This window comes from Limulus polyphemus, unplaced genomic scaffold (assembly GCF_000517525.1).
Source record: "Limulus polyphemus unplaced genomic scaffold, Limulus_polyphemus-2.1.2 Scaffold1529, whole genome shotgun sequence".
Taxonomy (NCBI): Eukaryota; Metazoa; Arthropoda; class Merostomata; order Xiphosura; family Limulidae; genus Limulus; species Limulus polyphemus.
The window spans coordinates 168,457-180,801 of NW_013667139.1; the positions used below are offsets into that span (position 1 = coordinate 168,457).

Consider the following 12,345-nt stretch of genomic DNA (forward strand, 5'->3'; position numbering starts at 1 on the left):
CGGTATGTCTGCGGACTTATACAGCGAGAAACCGTGGTGGGCAGAGCCCAGATAGCCTTTTGTGTAGTTTTGTGCTTAATAACAAACAACAACATCTGCTTTACTGAATGACTATATTTCGTTAAGAAACGACAGAACTAAAAATATGCAAAAGAATGCACGTTGTTAAACTATGAACAGCAGATGACACGTGGGTCAAAGATCAGTTACGATTAAATATCAAATTAATCCGAAAGGCTCTCCCTACACTTCTATTTACTTCAGGTCAGCGTGACTGTATTTATTGAAGAAACTGATGACCTCAGTTTTCGACATTTCTGCTGACACCATCACGTCTGTTGGAGAATATTGAGACTTTGGCCTTTGAGACGAAAATATCCTGTTCTGCACACGTAGTATGTTTCTTCAGAGTCATATAAATACTGTTCGAGAAAATTAAAGAGGAGAATTGGCACGAAGTTACCTCTTGATAAAGCCTGGTAAAGGAGAATTAAGGCTCTTCAAAAATTTTATTTGTTAGATCCATGACATCTTGCTGCTTTTGATATTCTTGAAATGTCAACGGATTTACTGCCAGTCTCGTAACGATAGTAACTAACTATATGTTACTTTGTATAGTTTTAGTTGTCGCCAATCTCGTTGTTTACACCCCACCCCTTCCATAATGTAGCACATACCCCGTATAAAAGGTCATCTGCATGCATGAATGAATGTACGGGATATATCACGTGCCTTTTGGCGCTACTTGAGCATGGTTTTCATGTTATTTTTCGCTCTCAAGGAATTATTTCAGCGATAAATATAAAAAAAAAAACTTTTTTTAACATCTTGTGTCATTATCAGTCTCTCAAATGTCCAGTGTTCTGTAAAATATATATGTACCACTAAACGTCGGTGTGTTATAATTAGTTTTGTAAAAGAGATCCTTGACAACTATAGCACCAAAGTACACTTTTTCAAACGTATTGTCATATTTAATAGATCTAACATATTAGCGACTAAAGCCTTAAACATTTTATTTTTAACCTGAATTCATGTCCCTCCGGTGGCAAGTCTACGGATTTACAATGCTAAAATCATGGGTTCGATTCCCCTCAGTGGACACAGCAGATAGTACAATGTGGCTATTTGATAAAACACACACACGCCTAAATTCGTGAGCTTCCATAGGTTATCCAACTACCGTGTTTACAGTATTACGAGCTCAAGCTAACATAATCCAGTTCTGCTTAAGAATTTAACAGTTTAACTTAGTGCTTCGTAGCAGTGCCTAGCAAATCTCTAAACAAACAAAAAGTCAATAAATTTTAAATTAACTTGTATACAATTTATAAAAATTAATAAACATATATTGTGCAAAACCAGAGGTGTAGCAGTGCCATTTGTGAGGTTCTCTTAATCCCGATCAAACAAGACGTGTAGCAGAGCCAAATGCGAGACCTACTAAATCCTGATCAAACCAGATGTGTAGCAGGGCAACTGTGAGGTACAGTGAATCCTGAACAAACAGAGATTTAGCAGAGCCAACTGTGAGGTTTAGTGAATCCCAATCAAACCACACGTGTAGCAGAGCCAAATGCGAGATATACTAAATCCTGATCAAACCAGAGGTGTAGCGGCGCCAACAGTGAGGTTCGCAGAATCTCTATCAAACAAGACGAGTGATATTTTCTGAATCCTGATCAAACCAGAGGTGTAGCAGGGCCAACTGTGAGGTTCACTGAATCCCGACCAAACCAAAGGTGTAGCAGATTAAATGATTCACGAATCACTCAAAAAACATAAACAAATATTCAAGACTAATTTCGACAGACCACGTTTGTTATTCTCAAAGGAACCCAACCCTATTTGGAAGTCGCTTTTCTCCAGTTAGAACTTTTGCACTCTACTGCCGTTAGTGAAACTTAATACTTAATTTCTCCAGGGTCGTTTTGAATCTGAACATACAAAACGCTGAGAACAATTTTAACCCCGACCCTTGAAAATGACAAGCTAGGCCTGTCGAAATTAGCCGGGAGTTTGTATATGTTTCGTGAATTCTTTAATCATTTGTGCATTATTATACTGGTGTACTATTATTGTTTTTAGGATTCTTTTGGTTGACCAGTTTGCTTTTCTTTTCTTATGAATGATAGTTGGAAAATGATATTAAACTTGTTTGTTGTGTTACACATTGAAAGTCTGTGGATTTCAAAGGCGTAGTAATCTTAGTTGAACTAAATAATTTTTGTTAAGAATTTGCTGTGAGATTATTGACCTACGAACCGGGGGTGAAGGTTAGAGGCCTCGTTTATCACGTAGAGTTATCAAGTTTCGTTCTACTGAAACCGGAAATAATGCGTTTTACTCGTAACTGTCATAATTTGTTTTTTTCTTTTCCACTTATTTCCTTAAATATTTAAATGTACCAAATTAACGTCCAATGATCTGTTTTTTGTCGTTGGGTTTGAGTTAATTGTTCAATGATCTTTTTTTTCTGTTTTTTGTAATCTTTCGTTGATTTAATTTATCTTTGTTCAATGATATCTCTGTGAAGCATGTTATTTTAAGTTAATACTCTCCGATGATCTTCGTTTGTGGTTTAGGTTAATAATTTCAGATGACCTTTATTTAAAAACTGATATTAGACATTAAGGTCATCCTGTAACATTTATTTAAAACTGATATTAGACATTAAGATTATCCAGTGACCTATATTTAAAAACTGATATTAGACATTGAGATTATCTGATGACCTTTATTTAAAAACTGATATTAGACATTAAGATCATCCTGTGACCTTTATTAAAAACTGATATTAGACATTAAGACTATCCAGTGACCTTTATTTGACATTGATATTAGACATTACATTATCTAGTTACCTTTATTTCAAAACTGATATTAGACATTAAGATTATCCTATGACCTTTATTTAAAAACTGATATTAGACATTAAGATTATTCCTGTGACCTTTATTTAAAATCTTATATTGGACATTAAGATTATCCAGTAACATTTGTAACTTATCATTGCTTTTATGGTAAGATGGCGGACTGATCTCTATATGAGATACAGTTCACCTATTTGCCACGTGCCTTGTCAGTATTAAAGTGAATGTCTTTTTTCATGACATATTATGTTACAATAAACTCAATAAAGTATTGTTTTTAGTCATGATATCAATACATTACTTTACAGTCAGTTTAGTAAAGTATTGTTTGTGGTCCACAGTAACGTGCAACTTTAATCAGTTTATTAAAATAGTTTTGTAGTTATGACAGTAACGTGTGGCTTTGGTCATTTTATTAAAGTATTGTTTAGTAGTCATGACAGTAACCTCTGACTTTAATCCATTGATTAAAATATTGTTTAGTAGCCATGACAGTAACGTGTGACTTTATACTTAGTTTATTGAACTGCTATTTTATAGTTAGTTTAATATTTTTGTGATTAACGTAGTGAAGGTAACTGCTCACATATTCTTATAATTCATTACAGATTAAATATTTATTACGGCCATAACTCGTTGTCATTACCTATTGACTGTTTTTACTGGTCACAAGTCACTTCAAATTAATTGTTTCTACTGAACACAAGCCATTTCAGATTAACTGTTTACACTGTCTATAATTCTCCACAGATTAATTGTTTCTAGTGAACACTGAACACGAGTCACTTCAGATTAAATGTTGCTAATAAACACGAGTCACTACAGATTAACTTTCTCGACTATCCATAATTCACTACAGATTAACTGTTGCTAATGGTCAAAAGCCATTTCAGATTAATTTTTTCTGCTGATCACAAAGCACTCCAAGTCTGTTTATATTGTGTACAGCTCACTACAGATATGCTGTTTCTTTTTGTTATAACTTACCTCTAGTTACTACAAATTAACTGCTTATTTTAACAATATATTTTGAAATAACTATAGTTTAAGTTTTTTTTATAAATATGATATATACAACTCTTTTCTGTTCCGGCTTTCTTTAAAAATATTTATTACCTTTTATTTTCAAAATGTTAGTATAAATTAGTTTCTTGACATAGTAGATTAATGTCAAAAGCTTTGATTTTGTTGATTATGTTATTTCGCAATAAAAATAAACGAAGGGTTGTTCTGATGAAGAACAAACTGTGAACTACAGTTGCTAACTTCAGTTTTCCCAAGTCCACTTCCCACAAGGGGATTGGTTAACTGTTATACAAGGACGTGGACGCATGACACGACTAGATCATACTTTCTAGAGGGTTCGGACTGACTACGTAAAGTCTATGATGAAAGCTCTTAGAGCTGTTCACTGTACAACTATTTACGTTACGTTGATCAGTTGGTTGCTACGCGGTTGTTCTAGTCATGAAGCTCCCGATGCTACGTTATCTAATCATCCAACTGCCGAGTCTAAGAATGATAAAGTAGACCACCGTATTTTCATAAAAGAAATATTTCACAAATACGGACATAATGGTGTAATTACATTCGAAGGTTTTGAACATTTGTTAGAAAGTCTAGGTATTGGTCAAATTGTAATACATGACCATGATTTAGAATCGCATAGAGAGGAGAATTACTTTTTTCGTGAAAAACATCAAAACCATAATCATATTGCCAGAAAAAATGGACGTTTAGAGACTAGCCATAGTCACGAGATCACAGATGTTGATAGCAGTGCTGTTAAACCTTCAGCTCCACAAGGATTAGTAGTGTCAGCGACAGGCGAGAAGTGGTCCAACAACTCTGACAGCGACGGAAAGAGAAAGAAGGAAAGGAAAAAAGATGAGGGTTCGTACACTGCATAACAAGCAGGATTTTTATTTATTTACATTATTAACTCGCTAGAAATAGCATTGTTGTTTGTAGTGTATTTAAATACAATTAACGTTAAATCAGCTGTTTACATTATTAACTCACTAGAAGTAGCATGGTTCTTTGTAGCGTATTTAGGTATAATGAACGTTAAATCAGCTGTTTACATTGTTAACTCACTAAAGGCAGCATGGTTGTTTGTAGTGTATTTAAATACAATTAACGTTAAATCAGCTGTTTACATTGTTAACTCACTAGAAGTAGCATTGTTGTTTGTAGTGTATATGTGTATAGTTAACGTTAAATCAGCTGTTTACATTGTTAACTCATTCAAGGCAGCATGGTTGTTTGTAGTGTATTTAAATACAATTAACGTTAAATCAGCTGTTTACATTGTTAACTCACTAAAGGCAGCATGGTTCTTTGTAGCGTATTTAGATATAATGAACGTTAAATCAGCTGTTTATACTGTTAACTTACTAGAAGTATCATAGTTATTTGTAATAAGAATGTGAAGAAAGAATTTGTGTTGATATTCTACAGTAAAAGACACAGAACAGGATGAGCTCTTACCTAACATCACCAGTCTGTACTCGGAGGAAGAAAATCTGGCCAGTTATCCCATATATACAACCATTGTGACTGGACAAAAGGTCGGTGAAAAAAACCTAGCCTGTCGAATTTCTAATGTGTACATAGACTTTAAGCTAGCAAATATCTGATTAAATTAATGTTTCCCAGAGTGAGATGTTAAATTAGTTCAATCTGGGAAAGTTCAGAGAAGAACAATACTGCTCAGAGTTAGATGCATTAAAACGGTTTCTACTAAGAAAGTTCAGAGGAGAAGACTAAAGTCAGAATAGTTTAATGCAAGTCAGATCTGAATAGGAAAGTATTGCCAAGATAAAGATGTATTGGAGCCCCCCAGTGGCACAGCGGAATGTCCGCGGACTTACAACGCTAGAAACCGGGTTTCGTTACCTGTAGTGGGAAGAGCACAGATAGTCCATTGTGTAGCTTTGCGCTTAACTACACACAAACAAACAGACTTATTGGTATAGTTTAAGGTAAGTCAGATCTAAATAGGTTATAACTGTGTAGAAAAAGATATATTATTAGAATATAACGTATGACGACGTTAACAACTGGAATAGAACTTTAACAACTGCTGATAAATATACCTATCTCATATTTCTATTTTTAAAACTTAAGTGTTATCTGTCTCTTTTAGGGACTGTTTTTTTTTGGAATTCCTTCTTTAGATATTTAACTAAGAGACTGTCACATCGCATCTAAAGTGGATCTAATATCCTGTTGCTTAATAACACGTTATTCTGTAAATAATAAACACGTGCAGGAAAAGAAACCCCACCTGATCCTTGATCTACATGTTCGTAACATGAAGGTGACGTGGTAAACCCCGCCATGTCGCTGGCCTTTAGGTGCGAGGTAATCCTTTAAGGAATTAAGGACGAACGGCACATGGTTTGTGAATTTAAATGACAGCGAGCACTTATCATCTTCACGTGTTTTAAGATAAAATATAATTGTGTAGAGTAGAAGAGCTCCAAAAATTAGCCCTTTTTACCTAGCTGTGTAGTCGATTTCAGGAATTGATCCGTATCTATTCGTGTGTATTAGATAGTTAAGTAACTGTAGGTATTATATATCATATTAGTGTACAACTTTTAATTCGCGTATTTGTCTTTTAATTACAAGTAAGTTGTTTATTTTAATTAATCTATAATATTTTACAAATTATTATTCGATAATTACATTAATTCGATTTACTATTTATTATTTTTTGTCTTTATATGTTTTTGCTATCTCAGTGTCTGTGCCATCTTGCTACTCGACTCTCAAGTTAGAGGAACGTGTGATGTAGTAATTTATCTCGTATGTTAAACTATTCTAGACTTACAATGTCCGACTCTTTCAATGGTCATTGGACGTTGTTAGGCAAGAAGGTTATGTAAAGTTTTGGGTATACCAATGTCAGGCTTAGCAAGGGCAGAGAATCGGTGGTAGTGCTTGATGCAAAAGTTTTTGTGTCTTTTGTAACCAAGTTATGTTTTATTCAACGTTAGTGTTATAAACAACATTGATTAGATTGTTTACTTTATACAATTTAGATATCTTTACACAATAATACATTAAACGGAAGAATAGCATACTAAATTAGCTAAATTCATTACTGACTTAATGCTTAGTTCTAATTTATGTAGAATTATTGAATTTATTAGGAGATAATGATAAATGTTTAAGTGTTTGTTCTAGATAATAATATTTGTATTTGTGTAGGGTGTATAAACCTACTGAACAAAAGTCGAAGGACTAAGTATTATTATATTTACTTACACCAAGGAAAATAACAATAGTTTCCTTTCTTTTACAATTTAATTTAACGTATTTAACTCGGTTTACACTAACCAATAGTTGCAAGATTGTACAACAAGAAGTATTAAAAACTTTATTAACTTTAACGTGTCTTAATGAGGACTTAACGATAACACTTAACTGTAAACTTAATGTGACTATGTATATGAGGACTTAACGTCAACACTTGACTGTAAACTTAACAGTCGACTGTAAACTTTAATATGACTAACGGACTTAACAATACTGAAAAACTTCAAATTTATTGTTGGATGTGTTAGTTGAAGCTACTGGAATGAATATTTTAGAATTTAAAATGACTGGAGTTTTGTTTTATAAAATATCCTATCTGCCTCTTTACACATGTACACTACTCTATACATAGGTGTTTAGAAGGGTGAAAAATTTTACTCAGGAAGTACCCTGTTACGTTATTAACCAGTTTCATCCTGCACGTTACTGTGCAATCACATAAAAAGCTCTGACTTCTGTCATCAGGTAATTGCAGGAAATATCTGTCTACAACACTAAATGATACAAGCGGGTTGTGTGTGAACAAGTTTTATTTACCAGTAATATACAGTAGATTGACTTATATAAGTTCTGATGGGCACAACGAATATCCTTAACGTACGTATTGAACTTGCAAATTGGAACGTGTGCATCTGGTGTTTATATTTATGCGGAAAACTTTGGTGCATAGGTGCATTTAGTGTAGAAATGACGGTTGATATGGTGTTGTTTAGTCTAGGAATGACAGTTGATGTGGTGTTGTTTAGTCTAGAAATGACGGTTGATATGGTGTTGTTTAGTCTAGGAATGACAGTTGATGTGGTGTTGTTTAGTCTAGAAATGACAGTTGATGTGGTATTGTTTAGTCTAGAAATGACAGTTGATGTCGTGTTGTTTAGTCTAGGAATAACAGTTGATGTGGTGTTGTTTAGTCTAGAAATGACAGTTGATGTGGTGTTGTTTAGTGTAGAAATGACAGTTGATGTGGTGTTGTTTAGTGTAGAAATGACAGTTGATGTGGTGTTGTTTAGTGTAGAAATGACAGTTGATGTGGTGTTGTTTAGTGTAGAAATGACAGTTGATGTGGTGTTGTTTAGTGTAGAAATGACAGTTGATATGGTATTGTTTAGTCTAGAAATGACAGTTAATGTGGTATTGTTTAGTCTAGAAATGACGGTTAATATATAGAAGTAGAAAGCACGGAAAAATCTTCTACTAATATTTTCGAAACACTTCGAATTAAAATATGCTCATTACACAATTACTTTATCTTAAATCAGCCAATTTGTAATTAAATTCAGTCTTGAAGTGAACTTTTAAGGCTTATGAATGTTCCTATTAAAATTAGAATGTAACAACGCGGGAATATTGGAATCTTTAAAATCTCTGTTCGTTTTTACAGTCGTTTACAGTAAATGTAGGGATGTTTCAAATCTCTGTACATGTTTACAGTGTTTTACAATAAGTATATTGGTATGTTTTGAATCTGCGTACATATTTACCGTGTTTTACAGTAAGAGTATTGGCATGTTTCAAATCTATGTTCATGTTTCAGTGTTTTACAGCAAATGTTGGCATGTTTCAAATCTATGTTCATGTTTCAGTGTTTTATAGTAAATGTTGGCATGTTTCAAATTTATGTTCATGTTTCAGTGTTTTACAGTAAATGTTGGCATGTTTCAAATCGTTGTTCATGTTTCAGTGTTTTACAGTAAATGTTGGCATGTTTCAAATCGCTGTTCATGTTTACAGTGTCTTACAGCCACAGAAATCCTACATTCTTTTGATATAAGCTCAGTGAACAGTTTGATCACCCCTGTGGACTTTCTCCATCTTTGTCCAGCTATCGTCTACGAACTAGAGCAGCGACATTGCAAAGAATCAGTTTTATGGCATATGTACGATCGTGAAGAAGAAGACGTACCCATCACTCACAATTCTTATGGTGAGTACAATTTTACTAAGATAACACAAAGGCTGATTATGTTATAATAAATCGATTTTGGAACCTCACCACGCGTTGCAGTCCACGTGTGATAATACTTTATCTGACGAGTACATTTTTTACAATAGCCTTGCAACGTAGTTTTCACTGCTAAAGGCTCTGTTGTAAGTCTGTCATGTCAAAAGCATACCACCCCATTCTGCATGCTTTTTATAATCGATGGTTTCTGAGCGCCCGTTTCAACAGTCTAATCGTACAGAAATGTTTAAGCACAGTGTCCGGCAACTCTTGACTGGTATGTTTCGTGTGGAATAACATGAAAATCATTTCATTCTCCACCTGTTTGACGTATGTTACAGTTGAAGAGGGGTGTGCCGTGGAAGTGACTTGTGTCACTTTTCCAGATGAAGATCATTCTTCGTCATGCTGCATAGTGTTGCTTGGGGTACGTGGACGGTTTTTTTGCCTTTGACTTTTGTGTTCGTGGATTCTAGCCTGTTACAATACGCCGAACTTTACTTACCATGGCTGAGATACAACTTGTTACAGGTATCTTTCTAGATGTTTTCGGGTGATCAAGTTTATCCAAATTCCTTTATTTTCCAGTAACATTAAGTACAAGACATGTCCTCTTCTTGAAAATTCTAAATCCCCGATATGAATACATTGTTATGATCAGAGTGTATTAATATTTTCCCTCGGAAAGGGCTATTACATGCTCTTCTCAAAAGTGATCTATTTTTGGTTGTATTAGACAACTTACGGAACGCTAAACAATGTCAAAATATAGTTCTGATATATGACATCCCACTACGACTTTATATCGGTTGTCACGTGACTTGTTGATTTATAATTGTAAATCGTTTAATATAACGTGCTCAACCCTCTGCAATCAATCTTTTTCATACAGTTTTTTTTATTGGGGTTAATTGAGTGCTGGTAGTGGATAAAACACGAAAATAATCAGAAGCTAAACTTGAGTATGCAAAGTTAAAATGTTTATATAAAAATGTTTGGGTCAAATTGGATTTTTCTAACTAAAAGATAAAATTTTCTTTAATTAACACAGTTTGGGCGTATGCGTCGGCTTCAGTTGTGGTAATAAGTCTGTGTGGACTTATAAGCGTTGCTGTGTTGCCTATCATACAGCGGGTGTTTTACCAAACACTTCTTCAGTTCCTGGTTGGTCTTGCTGTTGGAAGCTTGTCAGGAGATGCTCTCCTGCACCTGTTGCCTCACGTAAGTGTAGCTATCTTGTTTAGTTAAACAACTAATCCATACATTGACTAGAATGTTCAACCCTAAAAGTCCATTGTCTTAAGCCTATTGTCAACTCGTACAAGTCTTTCATCCCTTATATGAGAGTATCTATAAACTAGCTTGGGAATGAATGAACAAAATTAATATAAATGGGAAAGGAAACGTTGGATTTCGATTAAGTAGGTCATATGTAATGAGCCTCAAAAGCGTATGTTGATTACAATCCTTATTATAATCTGATTTGCTTATGACCTTCATTCAATCATTGATCAATCCACCACATCTAGTCCACAATCTACGTTAACCATTAATAACAATGCAAACAATAAAACATTATGCCAGGTGAGAGATATTGTGTTGTTATCATTAAATATATACCTGCTAAGACGTTATGCTAGATGTGAGACAGTATTGTTATCATTAAGGACATATCTGGTATTGGTAAGAAGTTATGTTAGATAGTACTAGTAGACTGTTGCTGTCATTAACGACAAACCTGATAAATAGTTTTGCCAAATGGGAGACAATGTTGTTATCAATAAACACATGCATGATAAAACGTTTACATGGCCCCACAACAATGCACGTGTTGAATTACTTGGAAGTTGAAAGGAAACTGTTTTTTGTTGAGTTATTCTAAACCTGAGGTTTAGTGCAATCATTGTTGATGCAGTGTCTAATACTCACCTGGCATTCTTATATTCATCCACGATCCACAAGTCATGCTTCAAACTTTTTTATGACCATTCTCTTTATTTTTAAACTCTTATTCAGTATTAACATATGCTATTATATCTTCATGGGAGTTTGGCAGGTAGACAGTTAGATGTGTGTATTTCCACAAGTAAATGGATGAATGATACAATTAAAAGACTCATTAATGGGACGGTTAATATTTTCTCACTGATAAAAAAAACAAGTTATTTTAAGATGATTTCTTTATTTAGGCTATGGGAGAAGGAAAGTCTCACAGCCACGATAAAAATTTGCCAGATGATGCAAAAGGAGAGTTAGTTTGGAGAGGCTTAGCTGCATTAGCAGGTATTCATGTTTTCTTTTTGGCAGAAAGAGTGCTGAATCTCTTGGCAGATTACAGAAGCATAATGAAGTCCAAAACTAAAAGAAATAAAAATACCAAGGTATTATGATCAAATTTTATTATCTAATATTATAATTATAGCATGGTTATTATTTAACATTAGAACTTGGTTGTTACTAATGTTAGAGTTAAGTATACAACACTATTTTTTAACATTTATAACGTGATTGTTAAGGTTAGGTATACCACACTATATAATATAGTATGTTATCTAACACATAATTGTTAGGGTTAAATATACTATGCTTTATTTAACATTAGAACATGGTTGCTAGGATTAGGTATATAACACTATATTATCTGACATAACATGGTTGCTAGGGTTAAGTATACCTCACTATATTATCTAACATTAGAACATGGTTGTTATGCTAGTGAGAGAACCGCATGTAAAAATATTAGATATTAAAAAAAAAGGATGGGGCCAGAAAGCCCCCCCCCCCCATCACTGAGAAAATAAAAATAGGCCGTCACGGATAGTGTTAAGGATTCTTTAGAAACTTTCAATTAAAAAAGTGTTTTATAATCTTTCAATTAAAAAGTGTTTTATAATCTTTCAATTAAAAAAGTGTTTTATAATCTTTGAACTTAACAAAATTCAAATCTTTATTAATTTCTTCCATACGTAATACGTTAAAAAATATATTTCAAAAAAACGTAAAGTAGAAAAAACAAAAAATAAATAAAATGGATAGTAACAGGTGAAAAACAAAGAAATGAATTATTAGGGAAAGGGGTCCTGTTATATCTGGAGCGAAAACACAAAAATTTATATTTCTTAAAAATTTAAAAATGTATTAAACTAATGCATAGATGATAGATCTATTATCTAACAAATTTTATAAATTATTGGGTAAAATATT

At 33.5% G+C, this 12,345-nt stretch overlaps 1 protein-coding gene across 2 annotated transcripts in view; it reads left to right on the forward strand.

The window, feature by feature from the left end:
* Positions 1-4,208: 4,208 nt before the first annotated feature.
* LOC106463957 (zinc transporter ZIP10-like) overlaps positions 4,209-12,345 on the forward strand; it is a 16,811-nt gene continuing 8,674 nt past the window's right edge. Inside the window, exons 1-5 of one of the 2 annotated variants that reach the window (XM_022391598.1) lie at positions 4,209-4,766; positions 5,334-5,443; positions 8,931-9,123; positions 10,193-10,362; positions 11,331-11,522. In XM_022391598.1, coding sequence (XP_022247306.1) covers positions 4,259-4,766; positions 5,334-5,443; positions 8,931-9,123; positions 10,193-10,362; positions 11,331-11,522 — 1,173 coding nt within the window. In that variant the 5' untranslated portion in view covers positions 4,209-4,258. The remainder of the gene's footprint in view (positions 4,767-5,333; positions 5,444-8,930; positions 9,124-10,192; positions 10,363-11,330; positions 11,523-12,345) is intronic. The other variant, XM_022391596.1, reaches the window with a different exon arrangement.